Source organism: Amphiura filiformis, chromosome 10 (genome assembly GCF_039555335.1).
Source record: "Amphiura filiformis chromosome 10, Afil_fr2py, whole genome shotgun sequence".
NCBI lineage: Eukaryota > Metazoa > Echinodermata > Ophiuroidea > Amphilepidida > Amphiuridae > Amphiura > Amphiura filiformis.
The window spans coordinates 60,641,699-60,664,316 of record NC_092637.1 but is presented as its reverse complement, the minus strand read 5'-3'; the positions used below and the strand labels follow the sequence as shown (position 1 = coordinate 60,664,316).

At 37.4% G+C, this 22,618-nt stretch overlaps 1 protein-coding gene across 1 annotated transcript in view; it reads right to left on the bottom strand.

Annotated features, from left to right (window-relative positions):
• Positions 1 to 224: 224 nt before the first annotated feature.
• Positions 225 to 22,618, bottom strand: part of LOC140163102 (reversion-inducing cysteine-rich protein with Kazal motifs-like) — an 80,689-nt gene continuing 58,295 nt past the window's right edge. The window contains 22 exon segments of the mRNA XM_072186479.1: positions 225 to 610; positions 1,715 to 1,804; positions 2,087 to 2,205; positions 2,634 to 2,735; positions 2,880 to 3,015; positions 3,604 to 3,731; positions 5,290 to 5,354; positions 6,045 to 6,090; positions 6,093 to 6,136; positions 6,814 to 7,021; positions 7,710 to 7,895; positions 9,834 to 9,992; positions 10,704 to 10,840; positions 11,265 to 11,429; positions 11,431 to 11,536; positions 11,952 to 12,054; positions 12,540 to 12,661; positions 13,311 to 13,475; positions 14,897 to 15,094; positions 16,275 to 16,308; positions 17,442 to 17,489; positions 19,804 to 19,889. Coding sequence (XP_072042580.1) covers positions 383 to 610; positions 1,715 to 1,804; positions 2,087 to 2,205; positions 2,634 to 2,735; positions 2,880 to 3,015; positions 3,604 to 3,731; positions 5,290 to 5,354; positions 6,045 to 6,090; positions 6,093 to 6,136; positions 6,814 to 7,021; positions 7,710 to 7,895; positions 9,834 to 9,992; positions 10,704 to 10,840; positions 11,265 to 11,429; positions 11,431 to 11,536; positions 11,952 to 12,054; positions 12,540 to 12,661; positions 13,311 to 13,475; positions 14,897 to 15,094; positions 16,275 to 16,308; positions 17,442 to 17,489; positions 19,804 to 19,889 — 2,675 coding nt within the window. The 3' untranslated portion in view covers positions 225 to 382.

Below are 22,618 nucleotides of genomic sequence, written 5' to 3'. Positions count from 1 at the left end.
GTGGAGTTTTGAATAGGCCAGTTTGTCACTTTCAAAACTGGACCTTCGTCTAACCAAATGCTTGTAACATTGCTTTGAAGTCACATTGGTTTCAATGTGGTGTCATAATGTGCAGGATTAAATAGTGCATCTATTTAAAAAACAAATTTACCCCAATATTGTTCAGTTTGGGAATTGTGATTATTTTTCCAAGTGTAAGGATACTTTACTGGCGCAGTATATAAAAAAGACGCACACAATGCATAATAATAATAATAATAATAATAATAAATTTTATACAATATAGCTCTGTATATACACACACAATTTCATAATAATAATATTAATAAAGCTCTGTATTTATATAAAATTGAAATTTTTACAAAAACACAACAGGCTAATACTACCTCACTCTAATATAAACTTGTAATAATAAACTACAACTTAATAATAATACTGTGTGATATATAGTTATATGGACAGTCTCTGCTGCAGCACTAGTGGCATTGTATGCAGGCATAATGGTAGTGGCTGCTAGTAAGGGAGATAGGTGCATGAAAGAGACTACGGTTGGACTTCTAGAGTTGATAAGGGCTTCTATGTTTTCTGCTTCTCGATTACATACTTCAATCTGAAAAATAAAATACATCAAACAAGGTACAAGTTTAAAGATAATTATGCCCATTGTGTATAATCTAAAAAGACAAAATAAATTATGTTAACTGAAAATGAAGGACTGCTGACCATTCTCTTGGTCCGGCTGACGTCACAAAGGGGAAATAGCCTTGTAAAACCAGTGTGCGCATGTGCAGCGCATTTGCAGTTCCCCTTTCTTGAGCTGGTTGCTATGCGCGCACTTGTGCAAAGGGGACGAAGGGGACAATGTTCCCGGATGTGCGACCAAGTGTCGACCCTGTTGAACTTATGCTATCAGCAATGTATACATTCTGCTACTCCCCCTCCCCCCACACACACATTCAACTTTGGACGTGAGAAGAGTATGTCTGTAACCACTATTTCAAACCTATAGGTGTTTTTTCCATGAAAGACTTGATACCAAACAAGGAATCATTGAGTGAGAAGCCCCTTAAAAAGGGCAGTCATTTTTACAGGCCTCAACTCAAAATAAAAAATTATACAATTTCAATGTTACTCTGGTCCACATTTTGTGACACTTTTTAAGACTTGAAACCAGTGTTCGAAATTTTGGTTGTCCGTTCGCCCGGGACAACCAAAACATGCACCGGACAACCGAAAATAATGCTCTTGTTGTCCGGCGGACAACCAAAGATCTACAGCCAAAAGTCACTTTTTCAGCATGTTAGTTTGCTCAAACCTGATGAATTTTTTTAATATGAAAAATATTAAAAGTAATTGTTCATAAATTGACTACACTCACTCCACTTTATTGGTCACATGTAGTTGTTTCAGATTGTGGTAGCTTACGGACAACCAAAAACTTTGGTGGACAACCAGAAATTACAACCTGGTTGTCCGTGGGACAACCCCTTTTATTTTCTTAATTCGGACACTGCTTGAAACTCAACAACAGGTAATACTGAACAGTTGAAGTCAGCATTGAGTTCATATTGCTGCCTTTGGTTAACAAAATTTCACGAGCCCTGTGGTTCTGCAGGATAGCATATCAGCAGGCTTTTTACTGGCTTTTTACTCAAGGGACTTGCCTTTTTTCTAACACTGATAAGAATAAATCTTGTTACCATTTAATACTTACATGTATATCTGTTGCTGTATTTGCTATAGGTTTAACAAGGAGTACTATGTCACCCTCTATGCTAAGGTAACCAAACACGTCACACTCCGCCTGAAAGAAAACAAAAGATTGAGAGTTTGGTCATGTATATTGATTGATTACTTGATTGATTGATTGATTGATTGATTGATTGATTGATTGATTGATTGATTGATTGATCAATTTTATTTGATTTGATTGCTGCATAATTAGGTCTCTACTTATTTGCTTTATTTCTGAATTCTGCTGCTGCTCAGCTTTAAAATTTGATTGATTGATATGTTGATTGATTGATTGATTGATTGATTGATTGATTGATTGATTGATTGATCAATCTGATTGATAGATACTTACTGCTGTGACCATATTCCTAAGTAGAGGTAGTATTTGGTCCATACTTATTGCTTTATTTCCTAGTGCTGCTGCTATTCTGTCTGCTTCAGATTCGCTGTATAACACAAGCGTCTGGCCAGCTGCAGAGAAAAAGATGAGTAGATGGGAATATGATGAAAAGATTGGTCTGGAGTAAAAATGTATAATGACCATTTTGCATCTTTGCCAAACAAAAAATATTTTAAACAACTGTTTAAAAATCAGGTCAGGCTTAAACAACATAACAAGTAAGCATGGCACTTAATCCCAAGTTTTAAATAGTTGTCCAAAATATTTTTTGTTGACACGCAAGTCCATTATTCTGTTCCTGTGGAACAGTCGGAAAGCAGATGCTGGTTACGATGGTTAATCCATATGTAGACTGATCAGGGTACTGCTCCTGTATCTCATAGATGAATAATGCCCTTGTTTATGTGGTAGGCCTATGCCTTGGATGACTGTTTAAATTAACTTGTATGTATTTAACTCCAGGTCTGTCTAAAACAACACTGGTAATGTTAACACTTACCACATATTGGACAGCAGCCTCCAGGGGGTACCACTCCTATACAGTTTGGTATATCAGGTGAAGGACAGGTTACCGATGAGCACCTTGGTGTGGTATTTTGGGCTGTTGGTGGAAGGAAAAACCAAAATTTTAGCATCCAGATCATATGGGCTGGAATTTACTACTTGCCACTTTGGCAATTGAAATGAGTTATATATCGGTGGCCGTTCATTAATGTGTGCATATTAAGTGAAATATCCTACTTACCAGTCAATTTTCCTATAGCCTGACATGGCCCATAATAATCCACAGTTATTTGATGTGCCCAGGCTTCACACTCGCTGGAATAAGTGTGACCGTTATGACCGCATACAGGTTTCCTGTTAGCTAGACTACAACTCTCCTGTAAAGCAAACAGATAAGAATTTTGTTATTGTTATTGATCATCAATATTTAAATATTATGTAAATTGAGTCAAAAACGGGAACATTTTGGCCACAACTTTGCATTGGGGCAAGGTGTGCACTATTATAATCCAAATTTTTTTATCTGCATGGCCATGCTGGCACTAGTATAAGCATTCACTGGATAAATGACAAATCCAGATAAGTGAATTATATGTAAGTCAGCATTGAATGTTCTAAGTGATAAATCTGGGGTAATAACAATATTGAAAAGATAGTATATTTGAAGAAAATTTCCCTGGGGGGGGGGGGCAAAAATCATCCTATTTTGGGCAAAAATTGCCCTATTTGGGGTGAAAATTTCCCAATCTGAAACAAATTCCCTGATCCCCCCCCCCCCAAAAAAAAATGCCTAGCACCGCCACTGTTCTCAACAGGAGGTTATTGTCCTCTATAATATCAACAAAAATGGTTCAATTTTCATTGTGATTTTGAGTTGAATATTTCCATGACAAAAAGTAGAGACAAGACAAGCAGGTAAACCAAAAGACGGACATACGTACAGACAGACAGACACACAATCTTACCTGACACTGTGTAGGATATGCCAGTGTCTTTCCTTTCCTCAATAAAACACACATGTTAGGATGTTCCCTGTTGTCTGTATCACACACTGGGCTATAAGGCTCCCTTAAACAGGTTTGTCGTGGGGCAACTGAAATAAAGAAAGAATAAGACATAACATTTCTCAAGCACATACAGTACATTCTCTTAAAGGGGGTTAAAGGTATATGTGACCATCCATCTCAAACCGCTCGTAAAGTCGGCAAATTGAATTTCGAGTTACAGTCCAAAATGTGCATAAAGCTTGTATTCATAATGTACCTAATAATTGTCCTACAAGTTTCTCATTTCAGTCCAGTCATATACCAATCTTTAATCCTATTGTTGAAGAGGATAATAAGCTTATACTTATAGTAAATAGCTTTAGTCTTTGTTTGCTTTGGCTAAATACTGTTCAAGTGGTGGGTTAACCAACAATTGACAATGAGAGGGCATTCCTGAACCTCGTTGACTTGGGGATGATTTGAAGTGACCGCCAATTATGACCATTTGATATTTAATACCAGCAATGTAGAAAAAGAGATATATTGTAGCACCAAAATAATGTACCTTTTTACTGAAGGAGCAAAGTCTAACAAGCCATAACTCCACTTCTGGATATCGTTTGAAGTCAAATGATATATCATTATGAAGCTTATGATATATATTTTCTAAACATGGAAGAAAACAAAATTGACCAGGGGCCGACTTTACGAGCGTTTCGATGTGGATGGTCACATATGGGGATGTGCCACATTTTTGAGGTACCTTTTTAGCGGTTTTGTAATATCGATGGGTGGGTTTTCAGCAAATACCAATGTACCCATATGGGCAAATGTGCCCTTAAAAGCACCCAATTTGGGTACTTGTTGTGTAAAATTGGTATGCAGATGGGTTACGAAAACAGCAAAAAAGTAGGTATAGAGAAAGTCAGCATCTGAATATCTGTGTGGCATATCCCCGTACAAAATTTATTTATTTACATGTGGTAAATCAACTGACCTGATCTACTTACCCCCCCCCCCTCCAAAACCAATATTCCTGCTTTCAGACACCCTGTATTTAGAACATTGATACTGTTGGCATTATGCATAAGTAATGCTAAGACAACTCTGCCTCACTCCTCCCACCCCACTCCATCCCTAGAAGCCATTTATACTTACCACAATAATTATACTGTAGGTATTGCATAGGTTATGATAAGGTTTCGGCCCTCCAACACACCCAACCCCTCCCCTTCAGGAGCCCTGTACTTACCACATTTATACTGTGGACATTCTGCGTAAGTAATGTTAAGACAACCCTGTCTCGCCATCTATCCACCCCACAGCTCCTCTTCAGGGGACCATGTACTTTACCACACATATACTGCATAATGGACATTCTGCACAGATAATGCTAAGATGAGCCTGGGTCTCATCCCTCCCTCCCCACCCATGCTCTCAAGGGCCCTGTACTTACCACATTTATACTGCGGACATTCTGCATAAGTAATGTTAAGACAACCCTGTCTCGCCATCTATCCACCCCACTGCTCCTCTTCAGGGGACCATGTACTTTACCACACTTATACTGCAGTGCATAATGGACATTCTGCACAAATAATGCTAAGATGAGCCTGGGTCTCATCCCTCCCTCCCCACCCATGCTCTCAAGGACCCTGTACTTACCACATTTATACTGCGGACATTCTGCATAACTTATACTAAGACACACCTGTCTTTGTGCTACACACCTGTAAGTGGATAGAAAAGGAATGCACATTTTGTGAGAAAATGGAAAAGATGGTAGGGATAAAATTGCAACAGTGCAACATGTGCTTGTACAATTTGGTGTGCCAACTCTGAACAGCTGGCTTTTCAGTGAATTTTGCAGAGAGGAACTTTGATTTATAGGCCTAATACTCTCAATTGAAATTTGCAGATTATGCTGAAGACTTGACACCCTGTTAAGTTTTGCATGATTTTTCTTGGGACAGGGAAAACGCCCGCAACTTTGGTGTTTGGTGATATATTGACCTTAACTTAAGAACCACAAGACCTATGGAAATATAAATGGGATTGTCAGCTTTTGGGACTCATTTCCTATAAGATCAATGTATTGATATTAAATAGTACACTGCAGTTTTTCAGTTCAATTGCCAAAACTGGAAAGATATGGCTCCTGCCATCCCACTCACCTTAAGTTTTGAGATATTTTCTCAAAATATCAAGAGCTATCTCAAGAACCACTGAACCAATATTGTGCTTGTTTGTACTCATTTTAATGTATTTTGCATTCTGATTCCAAATATGGTCATGCATTTGTACAATTTTGAATTTTCTTTGGAACTTAGGGTTAATTCTGGCCATCTTACCTGAGACCTGCTTTACATGGATTGCTGCAGTCAACCTGTGTGGAAAGGGTTAATTCTGGCCTATCTTACCTGAGACCTGCTTTACATGGATTGCTGAGACATGGATTTTGGAGGCACAGGAACCAAATTCAAACTGATCATTTAGTAACTCTGCTGCACACCTGAAATAAGAACATACAAAAGATTAAATAAAGTGGTGTACCCCAAGGCTCAATCTTTGGTCCAACACCTCAGCTGTTTGGCACTTAACAACATGACAGTAATGGGAAAAAGTGTGCAAACGTTCATCATTTTTTGGCACTTTAGATTTGGACTAATCTTGGCAACGTTAACTTCATTCTCTTACACAAGACATACCCCATTCTTGATCATGTCTTTCATGCAGATTTAGGCTAAATAGTTGCTATGTTAGTGTTGATGACCCATAAATTATAAACTGGGTCATCCATAAACAAATGGCAGCTGTCTTCGAAAAATTAAATTTGAAATGGTCCATTATACGCAAATTGGTGGTTGTGCTCATCATCTATATATGTGATGCGATCAAGCAAAATCAGTCGGAACTCGGAAATATCGATTTTGAGATATAATCAAACAAAGGGAATATTTCCTTTTGCTTCCTATTGTTTTGGAAACTCTTTAATTGCTCATATCTTTGGAACTGGTTGTTCAATATCCATGGGGTTTTCTGCAAAATGCAGCTTTGTAAATGCTTTTTACTATCCTATAAGAAACTTAGAATTTAATATTTCCGAGTTCCGACTGATTTTGCTTGATCGCATCACATATATCTTTAAAATTATCATTCAATTATAATTATTATCACAACCAAACTTACTTTGCTAAACATTCATTAGGGTATGTCTGTCCATTAGCTCCACACACAGGCACGTAATGGTCAGAACAGTCGCATGGAAGACCTGTATGGTGGCGCTTTTCCTCTGGCGTAACTGTTTCTTTGCTGATACACTGACGTTTGGAGCAAGTTTCCACACCGCCGAAACAAACACATGTGTTACAGTCCATTTTGTAATGTGCTCCATGTTCTGGGAAAGAAAAAAAATGATCATTAAGAAGATTTTATACACTCTTAGATAGCGAGAACCAATCAGAGCAAGCGTCAGAAAAATCCAAAACATGCACTGATTATGTATAATGCACGGGCGCGCACTCTGCGTACTACACACAGTGCTTTCAGACGCATTCGTTTTTCTTGAGGGTTGATGCATTTATATTGTTTGAATTTTCAAACAATTTTAGTGATAATTTTGTTATAAAAGCAGCAGAATTCATGTGTTTTTCGGGGGTTTTTTCTTCTTGTGTATGAAATAGGTTACTGAATGCAGAATTACTTGTTGCTCGAGAAATTAAGACAAAATAATGCACTTGCACTGATGTTGATGGATCTAATGTACTCCCCCTTCAGGGCTTGTGCAATAGCTAGATGCATCAACATCAGCACACATGCATCATTTTGTCTAATTTCTCTCCCAACAAGAAATACATGTTCACCTATTAGCGGTTTACCTCGGGAGTATAAATTTTATGGCCGGTTGTTATGGTGAACAATTTTGTAGGCCTATGAAGACTTACGATTATGATTACTACGATGCACCTCACATCTGAGTGGTTGACAATGTTCTAGCATGTTATTGTTACAAAATGCTTTAACATGCCATAATTGCTGGTGGAGTCTACCAGCCTTGCTGAGCTGACTTTTAACCTATGACCTACCTTTAATTTGTCCACTGACTCGACATTGCTCATGCACCTCACATCTGAGTGGCTGACAATGTTCTAGCATGTTATTACTACCGCATGTACATGATTGGTAACACCCAAGATTGCTGGTGGAGTCTGGAAGACGTACAGAGCTGCCCTGAGGTACAAGGAATGTGGATGCATCACCAAGGCGACAACCTAAAATCAGAGACAAAATAGAAGTGGTTTTAAGTTATAGATCGATTTACAAAAATATTTATACTAATGAGTAATCATACCAGCTAGTTTACAACTTTGTTAAGGCAGGTCAGAGATGAGCATGATCTAGCGATGTTTGCACTCAAACTGGAAACATATGGCTCCTGCCATCCCACTTGCTGTAAGTGCTTGGAGCATCATGCATTTATCTCCACAAGTGGAAGAGGCTATATGCGTCTATTGTGTCAGACCCTATGTATAATAGGGTCCATCTGAATAGTTCAGATCAAGCCTCTGAATAGTTCAGATCAAGCAGCTATATAGGCAGATTTTTCAAAGTCTTAACCCCCTGAGCACTACCTGCCAATCTAACATTGCCTCTGATTGGTCAATTATGTGATATCTTCACTTCAATCACCAATCAGAATGGAGCTTTGCAAATAATTTTAACAATGTTGCTGATTGGTCCAATTGATAATGAAAACTTCTTTTTGACCAATAGGCAGGTAGTAGGTTTATGCATATGTGACCATCCAGCACAACTGAGCCCTGAAGTTGCCAATCATCATTTTGAGATATTCAACCAAAATATTCTGCTTGAAATTAGCTTTAAAATGATGTATATCATGTCTATAGTACTTGACATTTAACGCTGCTGTGTACTCTAGACATTGTTTCTTTCCCGAAATTGAGGTTTTTTTATATGTTCGTACTTTGTTATGTTTTTTATAAATACAAGGAATGAAAATCCAGATTTATAAACTCCAACTGCAATATTTTAAGGATTTTACTTCACTATTCCACTCGTGTTTGAAATTTAAAAGGAAAGAAAATCTTTGTTGTACCAGCAGGGTACATGCGCGCGACAACGCATCGCGTTTCGTATCGCGCAATTTGGTAACGCACAGATACGCTTACGCATGCTGCGACGCTTATCTGCATGCGTGGCGCATCTTATGGAAACACCACGGAAGCACTGATTTCACAAAAACCTGGCGGTCAAATGGCTCCGTTTTAGCTGATAAAATGTGAATTTTTTCAAGTTCTTTCCCCCGATTTAAACATCAAGATATGAATAGATTTCGCCCAAACTTCTCAAGGGGCTGTGGATTTACCCAATGTTCACGTAATGTAAGGTAGAAAAACGAGAACTGCTGCATTCTCCTGTGAGCTTCGATCAAAGTGCAAAATGTGACCACTTTAAACTTCAACGGCCTTTATTTCAATGTTCATTTTCTCGGTAAAATGACGATTTAGGTACACGATAACTCAATAAATACAGCATCTATAGGTAAGCAATTATGCTCATCATAAAAAGCATGATCGACTTAAGAAACGGTTTTCTCATTTTTTTATATTTTGGTCTATTTCCGATTTTAGGCATCATTTTGTGCAAATTGGCGTTTGTGAATTTTAAAAAGTTCATTTTGATGCCTTATATGGTCAATATCTCCAAAAATAAGGCCAATATCAAAAAACTAAAAAAACTGTTTTTGGAATGGTGCCTCAAGATTAAGAAAAAAGCAAAACAAACAATTTTTGGAAAGAATGTTTTTTTGTTATGATGTAACGAAAAAAACTTGTCAAGAATTCACTTTGTTGTGATTTTCGTCATAATTGTTGTTTTTACACCAAAACTGTACTTATATTTAGATTCATTGATGTCTTGCCTTTATAAAAATGTATACTTTTACATGTCTTGCGTGAATAATTACAAAGTTATGGCACTTTTACTACATGTGTATCTGAGAGTACACAGCTACCTTAAGTAGTGAAAAAGCAATAAAACAGTCAATAAATCCTTTGTTTCCTATTGTTTATTGTTAAGTTCAATGGAGCATATCTCAATAGTGGCACTGGCGACATCCGGGCTCAGTTGTGGTGGATGGTCACACATATGCGTCAATTTGGTCCACTTGTTGTGACACCCCATCTTACCTTGGCTACACTTGTGCCTAGTACAGACTTCTCCATATGCACAGCTAGCCCTATCTACAGTACATATCCCTCTTGCTCCTGTGGTCTCATTGTTACAAGGGTCTGGATTACATGGAAATGTCACTTCCTTCATCGGATCATTGATGTATTTGGACGGAACTGAAAAAAAAAACACATGCACACAAAAGGAGTTAAGATGGTTACATCTCAAGGTGGCTTTCTAGCTTATGAGCTAAACGAAATCACCCTCCTCCTACTTAAATTTATAATACATGGTGCCCTAACATCAGTTGGCGAGAGAATTGTACAAAGTCCTTCAGGAGTCGTATACCTTCAATTATTATGGTAGATTTCCCATAGGATACATATGAACTAAATGTAGCCTACCTCCTCCTATTTTAAATTCTTTGGTCTTACCTAAATTTGTAATATTTGTTTGGAGAGACACATAGTGTGCTATCATCAGTACTAGAGATAATCAGGGTTCCCACACCTTGAAGACAAAATTCAAGGACTTTTCAAGGACTTTCAAGGTCCAAAAGCATGATTTTCAAGGACTTACCATAACACAAAAATCATGATGCGGCTCTCCATGCGGCATGTATTAACAAAAGTGACAGCTCCTCAAAATTATATTTCGGTAAATTCCAATTTTCAAGGACTTTCAAGGACCTTGTGCAAATTTCCAGTACTTTCAAGGCCTTGAAAAAGTGTTTTCAAATTAAGGACTTTCAAGGACTCTCAATGACCGCAGGATCCCTGGATAATAGTATTTCAGAAGTTTGCCTTCTTTAGCCAATATGGTGGATTTCTGATGACATAAGCTAAATGAAACCCACTATCTCCTACTTTAAAAGTCCTTGGTCTTACCTAAAAATTTATCGAGTGACACACATGGTGCGCTATCATCAGTCGGAGAGAGAATGGTACATAGCCCCTCGGGAGTGATCCCCTTGGCTAGTCTTGACCGGTCTATACATTGGCTTAGTATGTGAATACAATCAGCTCTGAAAATCAATATAAAGTCATTATAATTAATTGGTAAAAGTTGTTAGAAAGTTATTTGATAACACAACTATAAACAGGGTATTTTGAAACATAGCCCACATCTCCAAGTTCCATTATATGGCAATAAATGATGTCTTTCAAACTTTTGTTATATATTCAAAACTTTACTTAACCCTATACTATATAGGCTATTGTACCAGACAAATTATCAGCCTCTAAGTACAATTTTGATTGGTTACAAAGAGAACTATATCATGTATTCAGCCAATCAGAGATATGGTAAGAATAGTCAGCACAAGCAGGGGATGAAGAGGATTAAACTTAAAATCAAAGCTCTATTTTTAAATTGGTTACTCGGATGATTATATCATGTAATTATCCAATCAGATGCACTGTACATTGTAAAAAAAGCAGTTTACTTACTTGCATATCATATTTGCATGCGACTTCCTGTCACACGGTTTCACTTGTAGCGTACACGCAATCGCCTTCCACATATCCGACTCGCACTCCATAATATCTAACACGGTATATCCATGAATGGCATACTGAATGATCCCTTGTTGCCATAGCAGCATGTCCCGGACGCGCCTTAGTCGATCGCGTCACGACAACTCCGAATAAGTCGGTTGGTCTGTTGTTGAAATTGGAGCAGAAGTCTAGACCTTTACAACCTGGCTGGCATGGCTCTTGAACTGTGATTTGAAAAAAACATGGCTAAATCAATCAAAGAATTAAAAACAGCCTGTGGTTTGAATGAGATGAGTTAAGCCAACAAAAAAAAAAAGTTTGTTTCCCATAGCATGCCCATTTCATTTTGACAGCTTATTTTGCACATAATAGAGTTTTTTTCCACTTACAGCAACTTATTTCATCTACAATGGAACTAGAAAGGTTTCATGGTTTGCTTGTTGTGAGTGGCCATTTGGTCAGACCAGCTCTCTTTGTGATCACCGCCCACTTTCCCTCCCTCCCAACTCTCTCTCATCATCTCTCTCTCTCATCCCTCCTCCTCTAACTCATCTCTCCCTCATTCCCCCTTGTTTATTTTCTCTTTTTCTACATCTCTCAGATACTTTTCACAAACAATACACAGAAGTTACTTCTTACCATCTGCTAAGCATGTGAGAAGACCGCCCTCTGTTGGCTGGTATTGACAATGTTCATCAAATTCATTCCAGCTTTCTTTGTTAGACCACGATGTGCTGTACAGCTACAAAAAGACAACAAACAACAATTTAATAATATTTGTTACAAATTAGTGTTTTGTAAAACAAATTGTTATTTTTACTGTTTCAATCAAATGCTCAACATTTTGTTTTTAGTATTCTGGATTAGCAAATTACTGATTGATCCTTTTTTGGGCAAAGTCAAGCTCTTCATCAGATGGGTTTGGGTAGACCAAAACCCTCAGTCATCAATTCTCTGGGTTGACGACTGAGAAACTTCTGCGCAAAATTAGAAATTGGACTTGCCAGAAACAAAAGGAATGATTCTGCCCAGTTCTGTCCAAGTTAACCGTTGGATCTGCACATAGTTATTGAATATTTAGCGCACAAAACAGGCGCATCAGAAGTCATGTTAGGGTACGCTGCAAATGTTTCATGTTAGGGGTTCGGTCTATCACAATCTCAAAGTTTTGAATCGTTTTTTTTTTTTTTTTGCATTTGGTTTCTATACGTAACATTGATTTCTTACCTTAATACAGATCTCTTTGCATCTCGGACTGACTGCACGTGAACAGCACTGTAATTTAGCTCCATCAAGTGCACTGGGATTTGATATACCAATTTCAGCAGAATTGCTGCCTTGTTGCCGACCTTTGGAAACAATAAAACCAATGATGAGAAAATGCACAACATCAGCCAACTTCATCTTCGGTAGGACAATGGTTTGGGCTATTACAGTTGATATCCATAAACCCCATAGGAAGACATGAAATTTTAAAATGGTGAGCCCACTATTTAAACATTTTTTACTGCAGAGGACACATTATTTTGGTGTAAAGGATATGCTTACACCCCTCATTCCGGTTCTATTAAAACAAAAATAGTGTGATAAATAGTAAATATATCACTATAATCTTCAAATGAACTATTGGAATTACATTTTTTTAAATGATGATTGATTATGACTATAACTCTACATGTTTTATACAATAATTAATACAAATAAATTAATCGTGACTTTACTGAAATCGATCACACCTTTTGCTTAGTGAAAATGGGCTAGGCCTATAAGATGGGACCCAATTTAGTCCACTCAGGCTAACTCAGGCGAAACTGAGATAGAGCCAGAAATATTGTAACTTTGCAACCAAATCAGTATAAACATGGGGTTTGGAATCATGATAAAAAAGGGATTTTTTTACTTCATATAAACCTAATAATAACTCAAGTTTTCTGAAGCCTTTCTTGTCTTTTGAAATACTTTATTTCTCTATGCATTTATATACCCACATACACTTACTTTCAAGTAAGAAGCACTTCCACATATCATCATGAGGTATAATGGTATCATCACATCCTGCCAACAATGCATCCATGATGTCGCCCTCGCTTGTCATGTTCACATGTACTCTTCGGCAAGTCTCCCGACATCTTGGACTGGCTGAACGCTCACAGCAGTGCAGACCTGAATGTAACAGTTATGAGTTAAAATTTAGTAATTTGTTTGTGATATTTTGCAATACAAGTTACAATTTTGACAAATTTGAAAGGACCTGTGTTAAAAATGATTTTGTTTCTTGCGTATTTTAACCCTAACACTGACCCATGCTTTTTGGTATCGGAAGTCAGAGAAGATCCGATTTTTCAAGAAGAAGAAGAATTTTGACTTGGCACCCCCGAGATTCGAACCTTTGACCCCTCGCATGCCAAGCTTAACGAACGCGGACCGGTAGCTGCTCGGGTTATTGCTGCCCGCCAGCAATTCCGTGATCATATCACACTTGGGTGATTGCGCCATCGCAGACCCTGGGATGCATGCATGTTATGAATTTTTCATCGTGGTATTTTGTAGTTTTTACTGGTGTTAGGGGTAAAGGACACTCTAATCTGGAAAAATACATGTATTTTAACCCTAACACTGACCCATGCTTTTTGGTATCGGAAGTCAGAGAAGATCCGATTTTTTCAAGAAGAAGAAGAATTTTTGACTTGGCACCCCGGATTCGAACCTTTGACCCCTCGCATGCCAAGCGAACGAACGCGGACCGGTAGCTGCTCGGGTTATTGCTGCCCGCCAGCAATTCCGTGATCATATCACACTTCGGTGATTGCGCTATCGCAGACCCTGGGATGCATGCATGTTATGAATTTTTCATCGTGGTATTTTGTGGTTTTTACTGGTGTTAGGGGTAAGACACAAAAACAAAATAGAACAGAATCTCAAGTTCAATTCTATGTTGTAAAGTTTTATGTTAAGGGTGGTCTTAACCCTGGAATTATGGCAATTTTTGAGCCTCATAACTGCTAAATTGTTGGTCTAAAGTATAATAAAAGTGTACATATTTAGAATGGCAAAGACTTGATAAATTCATCTGTGATCTGTGAGGTCAAATCTGGGCAAAAATGCTAATTTTTGGAGGACCCCCCCAAAAAAAAACCCACAATTTTTGGGCCAAATTTTTTCAGACCACATAACAACAAAAATCTTGAGTAAAAAAATGTTTTTATTATTTTTCAAAAACTAGATAAAAACATCTAGGGCCCGTTTTTCATTTTTGGCAAAAGCAGGCCTTTACACCATCAATATATTTATCTAAAATTGTGACATTTTAGGCAAAATTTTTGTCATTTTTTTACAGACAAAGCAGACCCCCCCTGGCCTGGGTGTCATATTTCACTCTCTTCAGGGTCCCTCAGATCACTCCAAAAGAGTGGTTTTTCACTCTTTTACATTTCAAGGGTTTAGGACCAGAAAGTCTTATCTGCAATAGCTGCCCCCGGACATTTGGATAATTTCTGCATTCTATATTGCACACATCTAAAGCTATGACACCTGGCAGCTATTGCAGGTAGGGCCTTCTTTCCCTAATCCCCCAATTTACTTACTGTCTCTTGGATTTGGTGGAGCAACTGCCACTTTGGTGTAGTTTGTCACACACTGCAATATCTGCCTGTTAACATCTGTGCAAAATATCTCCACATCCAGTGACATATCATGCCCGGGAAACGGATGGTCAAACACGGCCTCGCAACGATTGCGACACTGCGTCCCAGAGGGAGCCAGACTGCAGCAGCTTTCACGTTCTGTGGGTGTAAGAAAATACAGAAGTATAGGTGATGTGAATGAGAAGAAAGGAGTTGGTCAAAATATGACCATGCATAAGGCTAAAAAATGTTGTGTTGCACTCATCGACTGACCCTAAGTGCTGAAAAATCAGGCTCGCATTTTTTTTTGAATGACGATTTTTACAGATATAGGCCTATGTTCAAAAAATCAATGTTTTAACTTAAAATTAATATTTTATTGAAAGACTAATCTTAATAATCCAGTAGTCACAATTGACAAATGTCCATATGGAAGAAGCGTTATTTAATATTTGTAGGGATTTTTAAAAACTGAAGGTTTAAAAAAAAAAGAAAATTTTTTACAATTTACAACTTTTACATTTTTCCCACTTGAGGGCAACACAACAAATTTTTTTGGCCTAATATAGGGGAAATCCAATCAAAGAAAATGAGACCAAGTGTTGCTTGAATTAAACAAAAATATGGTCAAGTTTATTCACAAGAGTGTCAAATTGCGCGGGGGGCCACTCAGTACAGGGGATGTGCTGCAAAGATGGGTCGCATTTTCACCCATCTGGTATATCGATGGCCCCATTTTTCTAGGCCAATGTTGGTATATGGATGGGTCATTTTTTCAAATTGTTCCCAATTTTTTCCGCAAACTAGGCCAATATTGCCTGACTGTAGCTAAAATGTTCGAAATTCACAAAAATTTTTGGGAAAAATTGTAAAATTTCTCTGAAAATTGGTATATTGATGGGTCCACTTTCAAATTCTCAACATCTACCCCAACCAAACTGGACCACCGTCAAATTGTGATATTTCTGAGTAGGCCTATAAGTCTTATAGTGAACCTCTTATTCCAAATGACATTTTAGGTATCTTAGTGCCTAGGAAGAAAGGCTGTAATTTAACCAGCTCCACCATACGGGGCCTGCAGAGGACAAGTTCCAAAATTTCATTAAAATTTCAAATTCCATATTTGGAATCAGGCTGAAAAATGCATTAAAATGAGTACAAACAAGCCTAGTATTGGTTCAGTGGTTCTTGAGATTGTTCTTGATATTTTAAGAAAATATCTCAACTTGGACTTCTGATGTCGAAGCCTATGGCTAACACCCAGAGCATTACAGTGGTCATGCGTAGAATAAGTATTCAATTATTCCACAAAAGAGATGAAAATACAAGTGTAACTTACGTTCATATCTGCGGAGGCACTGAAACAAAGCCGTCTGAAAATAATCAAATGTAATACGTTTTAATACAAAATAGTGAATATTCTCCGTCATCCAGTCGTTAAAATCACAAAGTTTTGAATTGAATCAAATACTGGAACTTACATTTTTTGCAACTTGCTACGTTGCGTCTGAAACCATCAGACTTCATCAGGCAACTGACCCGCTGGGCTGGTCATGTGACACTTTGAGGCGGCTAGGGATCGTCTTGATGGCCCGGTCCCATCGTGAGATAAGTTGTGTCTCAGTCCCCTTTCTTGTTAAGTGACGGCTGCTCCACTCTCTCCCAGATGGCTTCCTTGATACCTCTCCTATGCCACTGTTCCTCCTTATCGAGAATCACTGCGTCCTCGGTGTCAATATTATGACCAGTGTCTTTAAGGTGAAGGTACACGGCGGAGTTCTGGGCCTCGTTTGAACTGGGCCTCCTATGTTGATTGAGCCATCTGGGAGAGAGTGGAGCAGCCGTCACTTAACAAGAAAGGGGGACTGAGACACAACTTATCTCACGCATGGGACCGGGCCATCAAGACGATCCCTAGCTGCCTCAAGTGTCACATGACCAGCCCAGCGGGTCAGTTGCCTGATGAAGTCTGATGGTTTCAGACGCAACGTAGCAAGTTGCAAAAAATGTAAGTTCCAGTATTTGATTCAATTCAAAACTTTATGACATTTTAATACAAATATCTCCTCTTAAAATTCTTTGCACTGTGCCAAAATTCTCAAACAAGAGCAGTTATGCTGCAGAAGTGTTGCCTGAATTTTGGTCTGTACTTTACACCGGGGGGGGGGGAGGATTTGAATGTGACGTATCTGTGCCTACCAGAATAAGACACTCGTAAAAATTGGCACAAAAACAGTTACATTTTTGATTAAAATGCGAGCAAAGCGTGCATATTACAGATTTGGAGTAAACTTTGGTAAAAAAAAAGGAGTCAATGGGCGAAAGTTGATAAAAAAAGGGGTCATTGGAGTTTGCTTCAAATAACGGGGTCTACTGACAGGATGACAGCATACCCATATTATGGGAGCTGAGTGCCCCCACCACAGGATTTCATGGCACAAGGATGTGCATTGATCTCATGAACAATTCAGATCAAAACATTATATAAGAAATGTCGCTGTCTTACCTCTTCAGATTGAACACATGCTGAAGCTACAGTAGAGAAAGTGTGCGCCTGAAAATTGAAAACAGAAACACAGAAATTACAGAAACTTCAGATACACAGCTTAAAGAGTTTATTTCTTGCATTATATAGCCTATAGGCTCCAAAAGCAGCAAATTTGCTGGCTTATTTCAAAGCAATAATGTATTGTTTCTATAAAAATTTCATTTTGTTATTCTTGACTCAAAATACTGAAAAAAATCAGGCAAGATTTCTGTCAATTTTAAGCCGAAATAATAAGGCAGAGTGAAAAAAACCCCACTGGCTATTTTGAGCTGTTTTGTTCAATGTTTTGGTCAATGTTAAAACATGCGAGTTCTATGGGTGACTCTTTTGACATAATGTTGTCTTCAGACGTTATGTCAAAATTGCACTGCTAACCTGACAAACACAACAAATTTGGCTGATTCCATTTAGGTGTAAGTTGGGACATGTGTAAATATTACAAATATGCAACAATATAAATAAGTGCTATATTAAGTGCTGTTATTATTATGTTATAATTATTAACAACAAAATCAGGTTTGATTATAATTAACCAGTTTTATATTATAAGATCATACATCAGGTGCGTCACAAGCAGGGCGCCCCACTTTTTTGCACTTTTGGCAATTTTTGCATTTTTTTGTACTTTTATGCACTTTTTTGCATGTTTTTGCAGCTTTGTGTAACTTTGGGCACCCATTTTTTGTCACCTTGCTACGCGCCTGCCATACATTATGGCTCTAATGTGGACATCCAAATCCTGGCATGCATTTTTGAGACTACTTAACAAAGGTCCACCCAGAGTGTCACAGATATGTTTTCTTTTCAACATAATACGTGCATCAACCAACTTTGCATGTTGGCTTGTTTGATCAACCAATAAACCATGCAAGTTTATGTCAATGTAAGATTTTTTTGAACCCTTTTTTGAAATCTTATTTTCATTTTCTTTCTTTCTTTCACTTTCAAATAATATGAAAATTATATTTTGCATCAGGCTAATCCAGATTAAATCCATACACCCCCTATAGAAGACATGACCTCAATCTTCCACACAGGGAGAGTGAATTTCAAATGGGATTAGGCTACCTGAATGGGTGACTCCATTTGAAATCCCTGTGTGGGAGATTAAGGCCATGTCTTCCATACGGGGTGTATTGATTTCAACTGGAATAGCCATTGGGCAAAAAAGGAAATGAAATTCAATTACACCTAAATGCCAATTTTCTTCTAGAAATACAAATGACAGTAAAAAAATAACTACATGGTACGTACTACATACATGTATAGCCACAGTTTTTACATGATGTAACTAATATTTGCATACATACCCGCACCATAATAAACAACAAGACCACTGTAAACTATCAATCAGTGTTCTAAAAGCATAAAAATCCACTAACATGACTCGATTAAGGAAAGTAGATCATAGAAAGCAAAATAAAATTTGAAAAATTGAGATCTTGTAAGCATGAACATTTTCCACCAACAAAAATTCTTGTTTTGGCAGTAGACGTTGTTCCCGCTGAGCGACAAATTGCTGTTGATTGGCCAAATATTGACATACCATTTAGCAGGGATATTGATCCCGCTATTTCAATTTCTTCGTGCCGCTAAAACCTTTGTACATAATGGACAGGACCAACAGCAAATGCTAAATATAGGGTGTTTCTGAAGATTGGTACCGGAGCTACTTCCGAATCCAGAAATACAACACTAAGTTTTTGGAATTAAAAAAATATTACCTTATTTGCGAAAATAAAACATAGGGCCTAGCTAAATCCTAATCCTATAGTTCTAACAGACAATAAAAGTTTGAAGATTTAATATTTTTGCAATTTGAAGACCAATGGCAAAAAAATCTTACAAATGTAGTCTCAAATTCTAAGATTTCGGACAAGTAAGTATAAGCATTCAAAACCTGGGTTATATAAGTGAGCTCATTATTTTAATATTTTATGTTATTTTTGATGATATTAGAAAATGTGTTTTCCAAAATTTAGAATGCATAACTTGAACTTAGTCTTTGTACAAGTCTTGGGACTTGATTGTCACAGCATATGAAAAACTGCCTAAAAATGCATGATTTTGGTCTGTGACCGTCACCAGTTAGAACTAAAGGATTAGGATTTATCTATGTTTCATTTGGTAAAAAAGGATAATATTTTCCCGGAATATTTTTTAATCCGAAAAATTTAGAACTGTATTTTTTTTCTTGAATCTAAAGTAGTTTGGGTTCCTTTGCTTATTTCCAAGGATAAATATTCAAATTGAAACTTTGAGTACGAGAACCCACCCCCCTCCACCCGATCCTATCATCTCATTGTCTATGTTAATTTACCTGCATACATGCAGCATGGCAGCGTTCTGAACGTGCGTTGTTACAACATAGTCTCCCACGCCATCCTGTATCCTCCTGCCAAATATCTGCAAATAACAAGGAAAAAACAAAAGACTGTGAATAAGTTTATTCTCAAACACTTGATAAAGTTCCTGCAATCTTGTTGATTCTTAGCCGTGTGATATGACACGATATCATACATTTCAGTGAGTGCGAGTCATAGCGATACCCATATGCGCTGTAAGTTGAAAATAGCTTAAAATATATGCAGATACTAGTGTGGTAGCTGTTGGAATTGTAAAGGTCTATTATTGAAAATTATTTAATGTTTCTTTCTAAACATTAATAAATGATCAGATCAAACAACCATGCAGACATTTCTTCCAATCTGTTCTATGCTCCTTCAAATGAACCCAATTTCATACCTGACTTCTTAGCAATGTCACTGGTTTATTGTTTGATTCTTCCGACACCATGGCAACTGTAGCACCTTCATACATGCTAGCTCTATATATTCACAGTGAACTTACTTAGTTTACTTTTTAATGAGGCAAAGAACATGAAATTGTTTGGATGTCCAGCCTCCAGCACTTTTCAAGTGCTGGAGGCTGTTTGTGGGTTTGAAATCTTCAAGTGCTGGAGGCTGTTTGTGGGTTTGAAATCTTCATTTATATATTTTTTTTTTTTTTTTGTTAAAAACTGATAGAAGATGTCACTAATCATCATAGACTACTAGAAATTGCTTTTGCGACATTTGCGCATTGCGACGAAAAAACACCTGTTCTACGGGCCGACCAACCAAGAACTTTTTTTAATTTTACTAAAATCATGTAAAATACACTGTTTTGGGGCCAAAATTGATTAATTTTGGCTGAAAATGTTTAGAATAGGCCTATATGTTTGCACAAAATCTTTTTTTCAGATTTGTCAGTTTTTGGCGAAATTTTAGAGTAGTAATTTTAGCCTCCAGAAAAAAACTCTGACTGACCCTACTTTTAGGTCGATCCGTCCGCCCGTAGAACAGGTTTTTTTTGTCTAAATGTGCTCTCATGTCCCAGAAAAATATACTGTCCAAATGTTGCTATCCAAACCCTTGAGATAGGATCTGCAGTCATTCATCCATATTCAATTGTGTGCTGAGTAATTACTATACTTCTGGTATTTTGGGTATGAAAAATGATAGCCAAAATGAGCATGATGAGTAGAGAATCAAATTTCATCTTTGTATAAATGAGATAATTAACTTTGATCTTGGTATGTTGTGAAAATGCATAGGGAATTTGTCTCATGAGATGGAATTAATTCAATTTTTTCTCCTGGTGATGTGAATTAAACCGTTCTATCATAAAATGATCATCACTGTGATAATAATTTCATTAGTGAGTTAATTAGACTGTGAATAAGATACTCTCACATCACTGAAGAAGCTACTCAACATCTCGTATCTTGCACAAGAGAGATATGGGTTTATCTGTGGAATTAGTTCAAAGATACATTAAGAATGCATGGTATCCCCAAAAGATCCTATAACACATGCATGGTGAATAATTTTATACAACCAGTGAAACTTATACGGATGTTTTAAGCTTTAATATAAACTTTATTCCATTTTAAATGGTGGTCTAGCTGAACAAAAGTTATGCTTTGTCCAACTAAAGGAGCTATATAAGTCCAAAATCGACATGGGGAGATTTAGATAAAAACATTCTTATTGTTGGTCTTACTTGGTCAATAATTCAAACTGGCCAATATAGACAACATTTTAAAAATAAATCCCCGAAATATACTGTCAAGATATTAAAAAAACTGTATTACCTTTTGCCTACTTTTATAATCTGGATTTCTAGTGATCAGGATTTCAAAAACTTTGGTGCATACAATGGGCTATTCCAGTTGAAGTCCATACACCCCTATAGAAGTCATGACCTTAATCTAACACACAGGGAGTGTGGATTTAGAATGTGGTTATCTAAATGGGCAACTCCATTTGAAATCTACACCCCCCCATGTGAGATTAAGATGATGTGAATTTCAACTGGAATAGCCAAAAATATGGATTGACCCCAATGAAATGATTCCAACTAGATTTCAGATGCGGACATAAAATGTTGCGAGCTCTGAAATTTTCAGCTTCTTAAGTTTTCAGAAATCATTTGCCTAACGACAACCCATCATCCACGAGGATATGGCTGATGCTATTATATACCTATACGCTTGCTAATAGGATTGTCTATACCATGCATGTCCATGTTGAAACTAGATTCATTCATATCCATCTGGTCTAAAAACCAGCATTTGATAGCAGGGTTGGATCCACAAATTTTCAATAGTCAGGCATCGCTCTGCAAAAATTAGGAGGGGGCACCGGGTGTGCCCCCCCCCCCTTAAATCCACCCCTGGATAGGATTTGAAAAGTGAGCTCAGACTTTGTATGATGATGCTATGGGAAATACACTGTAGCTTACAGGATTGTCATGTATGGAAGACCAAAATAAAAATTCCTTTAAAAAAGGAATGGGGCGCCCAATGTGAGCTTGGACGTGATATGGTGAATTGGTGTTTAGATTTGATATTATAATGATCTACTCAGGGAAGAGTAGAAGATGATCAAATGCAAATGTGTTTGATTGGGGAAGGTGTATCACAGGACCGTTTTGGATGAAATAAATTGAATTGGAATGAAGCTGTCATGTCTGCCTTTATCTGCACAAGCCCAACATGTGAAATCTACAAAAATTGATATCATAACGCATCAGCATTGGAAAGGTTTGAGTTCTATATACACATTACCCTATTAGTATTTTCCATCTCGGCA